The sequence below is a fragment of the Leptodactylus fuscus genome, chromosome 8 (genome assembly GCF_031893055.1).
Source record: "Leptodactylus fuscus isolate aLepFus1 chromosome 8, aLepFus1.hap2, whole genome shotgun sequence".
In the NCBI taxonomy this organism is placed as follows: domain Eukaryota; kingdom Metazoa; phylum Chordata; class Amphibia; order Anura; family Leptodactylidae; genus Leptodactylus; species Leptodactylus fuscus.
In genome coordinates, this window is record NC_134272.1 from 5,860,255 (window position 1) to 5,874,201 (window position 13,947).

At 44.9% G+C, this 13,947-nt stretch overlaps 1 protein-coding gene across 1 annotated transcript; it reads right to left on the minus strand.

Annotated features, from left to right (window-relative positions):
- Window positions 1-209: 209 nt before the first annotated feature.
- Window positions 210-12,975, minus strand: LOC142216571 (interleukin-21 receptor-like). Its single transcript, XM_075284517.1, has 8 exons — window positions 12,886-12,975; window positions 10,706-10,820; window positions 9,703-9,887; window positions 9,277-9,422; window positions 9,014-9,194; window positions 7,997-8,099; window positions 5,325-5,409; window positions 210-899 (listed from the first exon to the last, which is right to left on the minus strand). The coding sequence occupies exons 1-8, from the start codon at window positions 12,953-12,955 to the stop codon at window positions 210-212; spliced, it is 1,575 nt and encodes a 524-aa protein (XP_075140618.1). The 5' UTR covers window positions 12,956-12,975.
- Window positions 12,976-13,947: the final 972 nt, after the last annotated feature.

The window sequence follows — 13,947 nt, forward strand, 5'->3', positions numbered from 1 at the left end:
CAGCGCCTTGCCCATCTCTAGCTTTGGCTGCATAGCTTCACAATTGATGCAGCAGAGCTATTGGCAGCCGAGCGAGCAGGACTAGGCCGGGGCAGCCGTCTAACCATGAATGTATCAGTCACCGCCTGAATCAGCAATTGGAGAATAACAAGCCGCATTGCCACAGATCTCTACAATCCTTTACATACAAAGACCTCGGTTCCGGCTGGTCAGTGCGTAGAGGGCACCCATTGCTGCACATAATGTCTATCACATATGTCGTCTTCTTCATCGTAAGGATCCGGATTCTGCGGTTTTGTTGTAATGTCACTATTTCCAAAGTCACTGTCCACTGGACTTCCACATTCAGAGTCTACAAAACCACTATCAATGGTGTCCATGTCCAGGCATATCCTGGGGTAGCCAAAGTTGCCACTATTAGAGGAGTCAGGAGACAGGGGATTGTAGTTATCATCATTATAGAAGACGTTCTCATCGTCCTCCGGGGAGGGAGACTCCGGCACCTCCCAATCTTCTGGGGGGATTGACACCAGGTCTAACATATTCGTGTTGGATCTTAGGATATCTTCCTGAAGCATTACCGTACTTTGTAGCTTTGATCCCTGATCCAGGAGGTGATCCCACATGTTGTCACTATCCAGGTCCATAGAGGGATAGCCATCATCTTCGCTGCTATCTCGCTCATTGGTGGAGCCATCGGTGGTGGTGGTAGAGGGAGGACACTGTGAGGAGCATCGCATGGCTGGGTTCTCCTTCATACATGACTTAGGTAGAAGCGGCTTCTTCACTTCCTTGTGGTTGCCTGAACTTTGGTAGTCAATTTCAAGGACTTCTGGATAACCGCAGCTTCCGTCCAAAGGAGGAATCGGGAATGGGGCGTAGTGGGGACCCAACCAGCTCTGAGAATAAGCAAAGAGAGAACAATGAAGATACAGAGAGAACTAATCTTACCAAGCCGCATTTAAAGGGGATGACCAAATTTAAAAAAACAAACAATATTTCCTATCTGGGAATTCTTAGTTTAAGAGGTTTTCTGGGACTCGGGATAGGTCATCAGTTAAAGATTGCAAGGAGTCTGACACCCGGGCCTGTTTAGTATTTGCCACACACAGTGTCGTACATGAATCCAATAGCCAAGGCTGGTGTCACAACTCAGCCCATTGAATAGGCCTGAGCTGCGAACAGGCCATGTGACCAATGAACGTGACATCACATTACCGGTGAAGCAGAAGCAGCGCTCAGACAGTGCTACAGCCACTACAACCAGCTGATCCAGGGAGGCCCCGGGCGTTGGACCACCAATAGTCTGCAATTACTGACCTGTCCTAAGAATAGATCATCAATAAAAGTCCCAGAAAACCCCTTTAATAAAGGCTCCCTATATTGTGGAGGACTATGTTCTGTCCTGTATTACACAGACAACATTATAGTTTGAATGGACTCCATGTCATGCTTCATTTCTCCTGTAGGGGCGCTGCAGGGAAATTAAACACTTATTGCTTGGGTAAATATAAAGAATATTTCACTTAAAATAACCTAATTTTTAAAACAGGTTTTCATGATAAACATATTTTTTAAGAAATTTCGATTTACATTTTCCACATCACTATCTATATGTTATAAAAGTTCTATCGTCTGCAGTTTTCACTCTGTCCACTATGCCTAATAATAGACCGACACTTATCAGTTCTGTACAGGGGTTTTCTTTGCAGCAGGAAAATAATTTGCATCACAAACAAAACAGACAGGACTACAATAGAAGATAACACCTCTATAGATAACACCAGTGAGCCATTATTGTATCACTACTGACCATAGATGATGTCACGGCTTATCTCCTCCCATAGAAAACTCTCCCATAGGTCTGCACAAGTCAGTCCCAGAATTTCTGTGAAATTTGCCCAAATCTAATGCTGTGTATAAGCCTTGTCCATGGTTACCTGCACACCCGGCTGTTACTCTTCTTTGTGACCACCTTATTGTCACATTAACCCTATACCGCCTCTGGCTTTGTCTCTGCAACCACAAAAGTGTCAAAACAAAACCAAAAGTTTTCCTTCCTTTCATTTTCTAACATTAACATATGAAGATCTTCTGAGGTTGTAACTTCACCTCGGCAGCCTCAAGATGGCGCTCCAAGATAGCTGTGCAAAGTCCACAACTCTGTTACGAGAACAGGGATCTGGTGACTGATGTCACTACTGCGATGGCGTCTCCTATAGGGGGGCGGCTACATGGAACTAGCCAAATCTCCATCTTAATCCAAGGAGCAATGAGCGGCAGGTACCCGGGTTGTAGAGATCGGTACCTGGTGCTGGGCCCTCTTTTAGGGAGGCAGCAGTAGAGAAGGGGCTTATAGTATCCAAATCTAAAAAGCTCCTACCAATGTGGGGGCACCGGTCCGTGCACATGCTGGAACACAGAATGCTGGTGGTTTGGGCAGGAGTGAGCCTAGCCGCCATTCGTTGTCTAATCGGCCGCTACTTATTGTATTGTTGCAATAAATTGCAGCTGATAGTTCATTCCATGAGGCGAAGCCTGAGGCCATCAAATCAGGTCGCCTCATGGAAGGTGCACCCCCGGGTTTGGGGCCCTACTCCTTTGGGAGGAAAAAAAACAAGAAATTGGGCTCTCAAAAAACTCTCTTTGGCATGTCTGACTATTGTGCACTTTGCCTCTTCTAGGTAGTAGTATGGCTTTTGGCGATCGCGCCCATGTTTTTATTATGGAATAGAGGTGAGCAAATAGGTTTATAACTAACCAGATACGTTATTCATTTTCCAAAAATTTTGGAAACTTTTGAGGTTTGCTGCTCATAAATCAGTCTTATACTCGGGGGACCTCAGGGAATAATAAGCGGAGGCCCAGGGGACATAATACTCCCCCTGGGGTCATCTTTCTGACTCCTGGTCTCCTGAGTGATGTCACAGACTGTTGAGGTCCGTGATTGGACCTTAGCAGTCATGTGACGTGGGGTGTACTGACATCATGAGGCTTGCGTTAAAGGCTTGCCCCACATGACCACTGAGATCCAATCACAGGCCTCAGCGGTCCCCCAGGATCTGTGATGTCAGCTGTCAGGCTGGAAGAGGCCATGAGATGATCAAAGAGGACAACATGGACCCCATCTATTACATTTAATGCCCCAGAGCCATAAGCACCTATATCCTGTACCCGGTGCCCTAAATATCTCACCCTACCAGCTGCAGCCATCTGCCCAGCGCGGTATTGTCAGTGGTTTTTCGTGAAATACATGTTCTCCTTCCTGGTTTTGTCTTGACTAATCTGAATTTTCAGTTTTATTTCTTGATGGTGTTTTTATATTGTAATAAGATCATTTTCTTCTCAGCCCCTTTCTATAGTCATTGGGGAAAAACCACATCCTTTATGTCTTTACTGTACGTGCGAGGCGAAACTTACAATAACTCACCCTGTGGGTGGAACCAACAAGCGCCCGCACGTTTCTTACCGATATTCCCCTTGTGCTACTAGGTTGTAGAATTCAGGCATTGCTCTGGGCCAAACCTGCCCTGGTTACATATACGGTCAGCAGGAAATATGGCCACCGAAGAGATACAATGTATGCGATATCTTTCACTGTAACAAGTCCTCCCCTTAACCCCTTAACAGCCACCGTGACGTTTTACAGTTCCTGCAAAGTGGATGGGATTCTGGCAGAAATATATCCGCAGCACACATGCTGCAGTCTCACCTGATCTGCCATGTACATGCATACTTAGCTCAGACGAGCAGTGCACGTGCTCTGGATGGGAGAGGGGAGCTCATGTGGCTATGCCTTATTTCCCCAAAAATAAAAGGATCTGTCCAATATCTTCTCATCTGCCAGGTAGAGAGAGTCAGGAAGCTAAATTAAAGGTACCTTCTGCCCTTTGGTTGCATTGTGGCAGAGAGTGTCTCGCTCCTCTCGCGGCCCCTTTGTGTTTGCACCGATTGCTCACTTGGTGCATCTAATGACATTGCACATGAAGCTATTGCAGTCGTGTCTCACTTCTCTCAGGGCCCCTGTGTGTTTGCACCGATTGCTTACTTGGTGCATCTAGTGACATTGCACATGAAGCTATTGCAGTCGTATCTCGCTCCTCTCAGGGCCCCTGTGTGTTTGCACCGATTGCTCACTTGGTGCCTCTAGTGACATTGCACATGAAGCTATTGCAGTCGTGTCTCACTTCTCTCAGGGCCCCTGTGTGTTTGCACCGATTGCTCACTTGGTGCCTCTAGTGACATTGCACATGAAGCTATTGCAGTCGTGTCTCACTTCTCTCAGGGCCCCTGTGTGTTTGCACCGATTGCTCACTTGGTGCCTCTAGTGACATTGCACATGAAGCTATTGCAGTTGTGTCTCACTTCCTTGGAGTTTACCAGCCACATAACAGGAAAGTGCTGCAGAACGGCGCAATGATGTCATCACTCATAGATTGTAGATAGCAAGTCATTATCAGATACAACGGCATAGGAAGTCATTGGTGGTTAGAGCAGGGCCCAGGTATAGCACGTGCACCAGGAGCCAGGATGTACAAGCTTTGTCTCTGTATATATGCAAATCTGATGCCTGCCTGGTTTCAGAACTACCTTGGTTAACTTACAAGAAATAGCACGCTCATCCTTCACGCTGCAGACAATGCAACTGGTGCAGGACTCTATGATGATGGACTATAACTCAGCAGCTAAAAATCTCAATCCTCTTGATCAATTTCCAGACTGTACTTATCTGCAAAACCCTGCAAATTCTGCAAACATTCTGCTGTATCTATAGCATGCTATATAGTACTGGTCTCCAAACCCTATATCTCTAGAGGTTGTGCAACTGCAACTGCAAAAGTGGTAAAACATAAAACCTAAATATAATTGGTATTACCACATGTAATAGAAAAAGTTACGATGTCATTTTTACTGCAAAGTGTCAGAACTGGGCTTTATCCTTAAGGAGGTGATAGAGAATGTGCAGGTCACGAGCTGTGTGGTTATAGAGTAAAATATACAGAATATTATTGTACTTTACCCACATCATAAGGGTAATCTGAGCAAACACGCAGCGTGCTAAGTGCAACGTAACAAATGAGGAAGTAAAACTCGATTTTTCCCCAGATCACGTGTTTTCTTGACTATTTTCACGCAGAACTGAGATGTTTACTACAAGCATTAGCAAAACGTAATTTCCACCATGGGTCATGGCAGCTGCGTGTTCCCACATATCTCCCCTACTCCTACAGGTCCCCATTGTCTAACACCCTCCATAGCATTAACAGTAATTGGCTTGTGACTAATAGCAATAATAGCAATAACAGATCTATTATTTGTCTTACCTTAAAGTCTCCTTCATGTCCTTTATAGAGAGGCTTAAAAAAGGGCTCCGGGTCAGGGACCAGCACCCACACCTTCTTCCACATGCTGATGGTAAGAATAGAAACAGGATGTTATCGTCTGCTGAACATGAAAGCTTCACAGTGATTTCATGAATGGCCAGGTCAGGCTAAGGACAGAATCAGACGGACGTTATATGGCCGGACTAGAGCTGATATTATGGCTGATCCATCCAGGATATTTCCCTGCAACCACCTTCAACCATAAGAGGTTGGTGCAGTAGGACCATTGGGTGCCTGGATGTTGCAGCCATGACATAGACCCTAAATTGTAACTGTATTAAAAATCGGAAAAGTATTTTGGACCTTATTAGTTCTGATGCATAATTGGTGACAAGGCGCCGTCTATTCAGTCCATCTATTGCAGCTCACTTATTGCACTCCTGTTTTGTGGTTATTGGAGAGACAGATCTCCAGTAGAGAAGATCGTCTTATACGTCAAGAAGCATAAGCAACTCTCACAGTTTCACCATCCAGACACAGGCGGCGCCTTCATTACATACCCATGGTTCTGACCATTTCCAGGTGCTCAGCAGAAGGACATTGACATTGACCAGCACTGTCACCTGCCATTGTAGTGTTGTTGTGAATACAGTAAGAAGCCTGCACTGCTATGGACTGGAACCGTATCATCATTCGTGACAAATCCAGGTCCTGTTTGGGATCTGACAACAGGTGGTATACAGTATGGAGGCCATGTGGCGGAGGGCACATCGTACAAACTGCTGATGTGATGATGTGAGAAGCCATTGCATATGACAGTCGGTGACCCCTAGTAGTGATAGGGGGGTACACTAATAGTGATGTGTGCAGGACATCCCGTGGCCACATGTGTAGCCTCTTATGGCAGGGCTGACATTTCCCCCCCATACACAGTCTCTGTCAGATTACAACACCTGTCTAGTCCAGTAATCAGATTATTTGCCAATCGATCATTTATCGGACTAGTTTAGACGCTTCGGCAAGACACAAGTGTACAAGATCTACACATACAAACTCAGCTATAAAATCTGTAAGTGAAACTGTATCCCTAACCATATGTCATCTTGTATCCAGGCTAGAGCTGGCCCAGCGGGGTTCTAGAGCCTTGTTTCTCTCACATAGACCTATCCTATTGTTCTAATGTTGTAGCCTCTTCCATTTATCATCATTACATTATATATACAGTAGAAAGGTTCCTTCCCTTCCACAACTCCTTCTTAATGGTCAATGCGTGAACACTACCCAAAGATTCACACCCATCCATCCTTGGACATGGTGAATCCTCATTCCCAGCCCTTGAAGGGTGACCTGAGCCTTGGGACCCTTCCTTAGATAACAGTAAGGCATCTTTGAAGAGACGGATGTTTACCAGCCTACGTCTAATGGGGATGTGGTCAATGTGTAGCCCACAGGTTCTGTAGCAGACGTGAGCTCTACCTCTAGGGCGTGGTGTTGGCGTGTACGGCATTAATGTTATGAAAGAAAAAAACCTTCAAAAATAAAAATGTATAAATACCAGCGGAAACCAAACCCCCAGCTATATACCAGATCCCGTGACATCAGCCCTGCGCTAGGACAGAACCCCAGTGACTGTCGCTGTTGTCATCAGGTCTTCTCTTTATCTGAAACTGACTCACGTCTTGTGTCCCCTCCACCCACTAACCCACCTACCCCTGATATCTCCATTCCTGTCTGTGGTCTTACTATTACACTAGTACGCCCCCCGCTGTCTGCCCTGCTCTTGTCGCCTGCACCTCAAAAACATCTCTAGAATCCGCCCATTTCTCACTGTGGAAACAACTAAACCCCTCATTGTCGCTCTGATTCTCTCTCGTTTTGACTATTACAATTCTCTTCTACGTGTTCTTCCACTTACTAGTCTCCCTCTACAATCTGTCCTGAATGTGGCCCCCACACCCATCTTTCTATCACTCCAGTACATCTACCTTGTGTCAATTGTTGCACTGGTTGACCATCCACCACAGAATACAATGTAAAATGAGTCCACTCCCCCACAAAATCCCCCCCATAGTGCTGACTCCCCTACAGTCCTCTCTCCATCAGTGTCTACTACCCTAACCGTCCTCTTCATTCTGCCAATGACCTTAGACTTTCATCCGAACATCCCCCTCCCGTCTCCAGGACGTCTCTCGAGTTGCACCAGTGCTCTAGAATGCTTTACCCTGGGAAATGCAATTAATCCCCAATTACAGTAACTTCAAATCTGCCCAAAAGTCACAGGACCTGGCCTCATTGTTGTCCACACACTACACTAACATGTCTTATCCTCTTCTATCCTTCCTCCTCCATTCCTTAGATCCTGACCCCTCCATCTAGAGGTTTCCCTGCACTCCATGGACATAGTATCTGTATATACACATGTATCGGCTGGTGACGGCTCAGACAGCTTAAGTTACATGACCTTATGTATTAATAGATGGCCGGACCATTGCACCAAGCAAGCCTCCTATAACCTCATAGATTATAAGCTCTTGTGCCTAGCTCCTATTGTGTGATATGTTACTTCTTTGTCACATTGTAACGTCTCATACTGTCTCGTGTCCCCTCTGACAGTGCGGCAGAATATGTTGGCGCTATATCAAGTTATTATATTATTAAGAGGATGGACTTACATTGGTGTGTATCGACAGCAAGTCATTACGATCCCCAGGAATACCAACATCCCCGACATTATCCAGGAAATTGTCCCAATTTGCGTCTTGATGTTTTGATCCACTAATTCATCTGAAAATTGGCCAAAAATTACAATTGAAATTAAAACAAATAAAATTGTTGCTAAATATTTACACAGAGAGACTGAAAGACTTTGCTAAAAACCTAGCATGGAACCAAAAAACATCCAACATGACGCAGTAGTCCGACCTGTCCAGAGATTTGCCACTCCGAGAATTCTGAGTCACAAAAAGATCCTGACAGTCACCAAAAAATGGCGTAAATCTGAAATCTGTAATGTATGACCAGCTTTAGATGTGGTGGGCTAGGCTGTCATCTGGAGTTGGACCTACAGCTGAGGTTTGCATCGAGGAAGATCTCCACACTATACCTTGATCTGTGATCGATGGTGGCAACATGTCCCATTGCGTAGGCGTACAGAGGGAAATTTGCCATAGGTTCCCATTGTCAAAAGACACCTACCAAGCCAGCGTGTACCAAAACGAAGTTCTGTTGGCAGATGTTGGGTGCAAAAGGGTCTATGGGCATGTCATAGGTAAACCTGATGTAAACCTCAACTGTAGGTCCAAATCCAGATGTCAACATAGCCAACCACATCTATAGGGTGGTGGACGATTTTAATGTAGACCTCTATGATGTAGAAAAACGAGACGAGAATAGAGCCTTAGCCAATAACATTGGTGGCGACTGAAGAGCCAGAACTTGGCAAAGAACCATATTACTCTGGTTTGGTGAGGCCTCTGGTCTAGCCTAGTTTTCTAGGCAATTGCCTTAATGGAGCAAAACCAGTCCCCGACTTTCTACGTAATAGATATCTTCATACAATGTCTAATGCCATGTTTAAGTTACTCGACAAGAAATTCTTAACCTGGAGAACCTTTCTAAGACAAAACTGTTCTCCCTACTGTCCCACATATGTAGGACCTACAGTAAGACATGAGGAATAGTCATCGTACCATCTGGGGTTGTCCACGTGACTGACGCGCTCCATTCACTCCACTCCCCATGATATATAGATGTCGATGTATTTTTAGGCTGAGCTCGGATCCGGGCTTTGTACTGCTCACCACCTTGGAGCAATGTCCTCAGGAGGATCAGGTTTTTTTCATCTTCAAGTATCTGGAGAGTCGTTTGGTTCTAGTAAATCATAAAGGGTAATGGATTAATCCCACTCCAATATTCATGACCCATTGACTTGAGAATAGGCGCATGTTCTTACCAGCCATGACTCTCTTTCCTTCTTGTAGCTCAGCTCATAGACCAGTTCTCCACTTCTCATGACGTGGGCGTCATAATAAGTCTCCCAGGAAATGTTATAGTCGTCATGAAGAGACACGGTGAGATTGACTGGTGGCAGCGGTTTGACTGTCGAAAAGGACAAGATTCAATATTAACTTCAACCATTACACCATTGTTTATGACAATACCCTGAACTGAAAGGGATAGTACAAAATAGAGTCCATAGGAAACAGCGCCTCTCTTGACCAAAGGCTATGGATGGAATTGCAACTCACTCCCATGCAAATAAGGGATAAGTTGCAAAAAAAAGTTCCAAAAGTGCTGCTGTTTTTGGAATGGAAACAATTTCTATCCCTAATTCTGGACAACCCCATTGACCATGATTTGAAGCTTTGCCTTCACTTACATTTGTCCCCGATCTTGAAGGGTTGGCAGTTCTGATTGGATTGGTAACGTCCATTGATATTTGTGGTTATAGTTATTTCGCACAAGTCATCTGAGCTGAAGTCGTCCATATCAATAGTACAAATGTATTCATGTTTCTTCTCACATTCCACGAGAAGACACGTAGTATTCCACTCTTCAAAAGTCCTTAAAGGAGCACAAATGTTATTACATAAGCTGGATATTCCTCACCACCCTCATGCTCATCATTGGACGGACATCCACAGAAGATCTGGGCTTAGTTCCCCAAGATGGCGGCGGGAACGACCTCCCTGCCCAGTCAAATACTGTCTGCAAGTACTGAGAAGAACTGATGGAAGGACAAAGGGCACAGGTCACACCAAATATTGACGGGATTTACCTTTCTTTTCATCATTCACTTCATGTTGTCGCCCAAAAATTCTATTTTGTATGCATTCTTACTTTTGCAGCATTTTTTGCACCTGACTTTTGCACAGTACTGTATAATACCGCAAACAATACCCCATAGAGCGCCACCTGCTACTTTCATACAGAGCCAATGTTTGATGTCTGTAACATCCCCCTCCACATAAGACTGGTGTCTGCGTATACAGCAGGGGGCTTTAGACCCCTTGTACACCAGAATCTGGAGGCCTCTGCTTCGCCCGGACCCTCTACAGCCGAACCCCTATGATCATATAAATGAGATTATATTGGTTTTCAGCAATAAAATGTAGCTAAGAAATCTGACAAAACAAGAGAGGAGATAGTCACCGGGAATTTTTTTTCGACTTTAGGGGAAATGTTCTGAGCTTCTGTGGTTTTCTGAAGAAGTAGAGTAGCAGGTAGCAAGAACGGAATGGAAATTGTCTTGCAGCTGGAGCGTTAGCAGTACAGATGGCGCCATGACTGCGACTGAGATTTGTACAGTACTGACGCCATTTACAGGAAATCAAGTCGTGTAGGACACATGGCGGTACCAGAACGGAGCTATACAGTCTTACCAACTGGCCGACAGCGTGTAGGAAACACTGGTGTTCAGGTCTTGGTCCTTACGATATTCACATGTCAACTTGTCATAGAAGTCGACATAACAGAGGAGATCTTGGCAGCACTGAGCTGAAACATCAAGAAAGAGAACAATATGAAGTCGTCTTGTCTGATGCATCTCTGAGCACATCTAGCACGGGTGACTAGGATACTGATATGGACATTGAGTCATTGGCAAAAAAATTCCAGCACCAAGAAGGAGATGATATATATAAAACAAAAACAAAAAACAGCACCGAGCTGCATATGGTGAAGCACTGTGCGAGAATTTGAGATATTAATAGTAAGGTAGGATGGCCTCTTACCTCAGATGGTTGTGTATACAACCATTTGTTTGGGTTTTTGAACCACTTAGAGAGGGGGGGTTCTGCCCTTGATGGTGAGACTGCAGGATCCTGTGCCACCTTTGGTGTCAGTCGAGTATAGGAAGAGGACCAGATTACAAAGAGGATCACCGCGCTCAGTTGATGGATAGTAAGAAGACTTTTATTCCAGTAAAGGAAACACAACGCGTTTCGGGCATCGGTGCCCTTTCTCAAGTGTATGTACCGGCTGTCGGCCACTGGCGTGAGGTGCAAACCTCTCTGCACCTCACGCCAGTGGCCGACAGCCGGTACATACACAGGGCACCGATGCCCGAAACGCGTTGTGTTTCTTTTACTGGAATAAAAGTCTTCTTACTATCCATCAACTGAGCGCGGTGATCCTCTTTGTAATCTGGTCCTCTTCCTATACAAGAAGGAGATGATGGGATGGAATCGCTTTCTATGTGTCAATGTAACAATGATATGTGTAAGTGGTTACAAGATTACAAAGAATGAAGATCATTGGGCAACACTGGACAATTGAGCAGAGGCTTTAAGACCCTATTGGGCACCTCCAGCCTTGAGATACAGCTGGGTCTAGACATACAGGCTCCTGCAGCAGATTTACCCATAAATGTTCCAGCTTGATCTGTAGATCCTACACACTCATAGATTAGCAAAGCACGTGTCCCATAAATGCTCAATTGGTGATGAATCTGTGATGTCATCTGAAAGAAACCCTTGCTGTGTGTGGTCAAGCTAAAAAATGTCATCCGGAAGAGTCAGCGCATGTGGCAGCAGGATGTCCCATACATATCACTGAGCTGTTTGTGTCCCCTCGATCACTACTAGGGATGACCGGCTACCATATGCAATGATTGTTCTGGCCATTTATTGGGTCAATCTCCTGCATTATCTGCAATATCAATTTTAGTGCAATGCTAACAGCACACTTTGCAGGTGCGATGTGAGAAAAAAGCCAAAGATCAGACCCCAGAATGAAAATAGATCCCCAGATCACCAAAACTGGTAGACATTGTGCACCCCAAAGCCTTACTGTTGCTGTGAATAGAGGGCCATGTGACAGGCTTGGCAATGGTCTTCTGGTAACAAGAACAAGAAGACTAGATCAGAGTCTGTGAGTCCTGCACACATTTGCTTGGTTCCACATACACAGATATATATGATTCAGGGCTGGAGGTTTAATGCCACGACCTGTAGTCCTAGGAGAGCAAAGTATGAGGCTCCCATAATGGATGGTAAGTTCCTGAATGCGTACCTTCACTCGTACCTCCAAATAATACCCAATGTGGTCATCTGACTACCCCGCATACTTCCCTGCCTGTTAATTTGACATAGCTTGCCTTTTAAGGGTCGGGTGCATCAACTTTTGCAGAAGATTGCACTAAATTTTGGCTCAACGTTCTGCCGCACATGAAGTCATCTAATAGGCGGCATAAACTTCCCCCATCTTTGGCCTGTCTGCTCTGAGTTACACCATCTATTCGATAGGATTAGTAAATCTGCAACTTGCTACATAAAAAAACAAGACAAATGAGACGATTTATATTCTGGTCCTTAAGACATCAGAAAAGTGACCTTTAGCGCTTCCCTGCTGATAGCGTCGAAACACTTGTGTGTGATAAAGTCATCGTGTCATTTCGTGAGTCATTTCTGTCAAATATTATTTTAGTCTGCCGTATCTGAGTCAGCAGAGGTTTGTGCAGAGGTTTTGCATTGATGTGGCGAGGACGGGGAAAGAGTCTTATATGGAGGGTGTGGTAAGCGATGGAACGAGCAGGAGGCGAGCTAGAAACGCTCAGACTTACAGATCGGTGCGATGCACACTAAGGCCAGCAGTATGGGCAGCGGTAATGGTTGACATCTCTCGGTCGTCATCTTCTTATTACCCTGTGGTCTTTCCTGTAATAAGAGGTTATAATATGTTATCACACAATGGAATATTCCATGGTCAAAACCATCAGTAAAGAAAGAGCTGTGGTTACAAGTGCAGAGCTCCCGTATACGAAGCTTGTGCTGTAAGCCACTATAAAGGGTATTTGTGCTCAGGCTCTGTTACTTTGTTGTTGTCTTTTGCATGCAAAAGATAAGAAATGTTGCAACTGTGCATACCCTGAATGGTCGCTTTATTAGAGACATCCATCTAATAGCACGTCAGAGCTCCTGTACACGTCATAGCCACAACAAGCGATGGCATACACTGGTACTGTATCCTACACTGGTATTAGGGTATGTCCACCAGATACCATTACCTCCCCCAGTCCGAACTGTTACCTGATAGGACGGGTTCATCGATTTATCCTACTTGCTGTTTTTGTAGCCCATCTGTACTAAGGAACGAGGACTTCTATGTTCAGACATGTTATATGTAACCCCAGTGTTTCATTACATCCTCCTATGACCCTTTGATGTCCATAGGATGGGCTTTCACTGTATGTTTCCCATCGGTCACGCCATTCCTGGTATACTCTTGGCACCATTGCAGAAGAAATTCCATAGGTTGACAGTTTTTGAAATCCTGACCTTGGCCTAATACCAATGTCCAGAATGCTCAATTTTTCCATTGTAAAGTGAATTCACACCAAACCTAAATGGTCACTACCTTGTCAGACAGTCTCATCCTAGATCATGTGATTCCGGCCCAAAATGTAATGCACTTTAATTAAAAATGTGGCTGCTTTCTGTCTGAAAAACCTCTCTAAAGTTCTGGCTTGTAGGTGTCTCTATTCTAGGTAAATTGTAGTTTGCGCCTTTGTTAACAGGGAAATACGGCAATAGATGCATTAGATAAGCAAGACGGATTCACAATGAGTGTAGGGGGCAGTTCTTTTCTCTCTTTATACAGTGAATGGAGAGGGGAGAGGTTGATT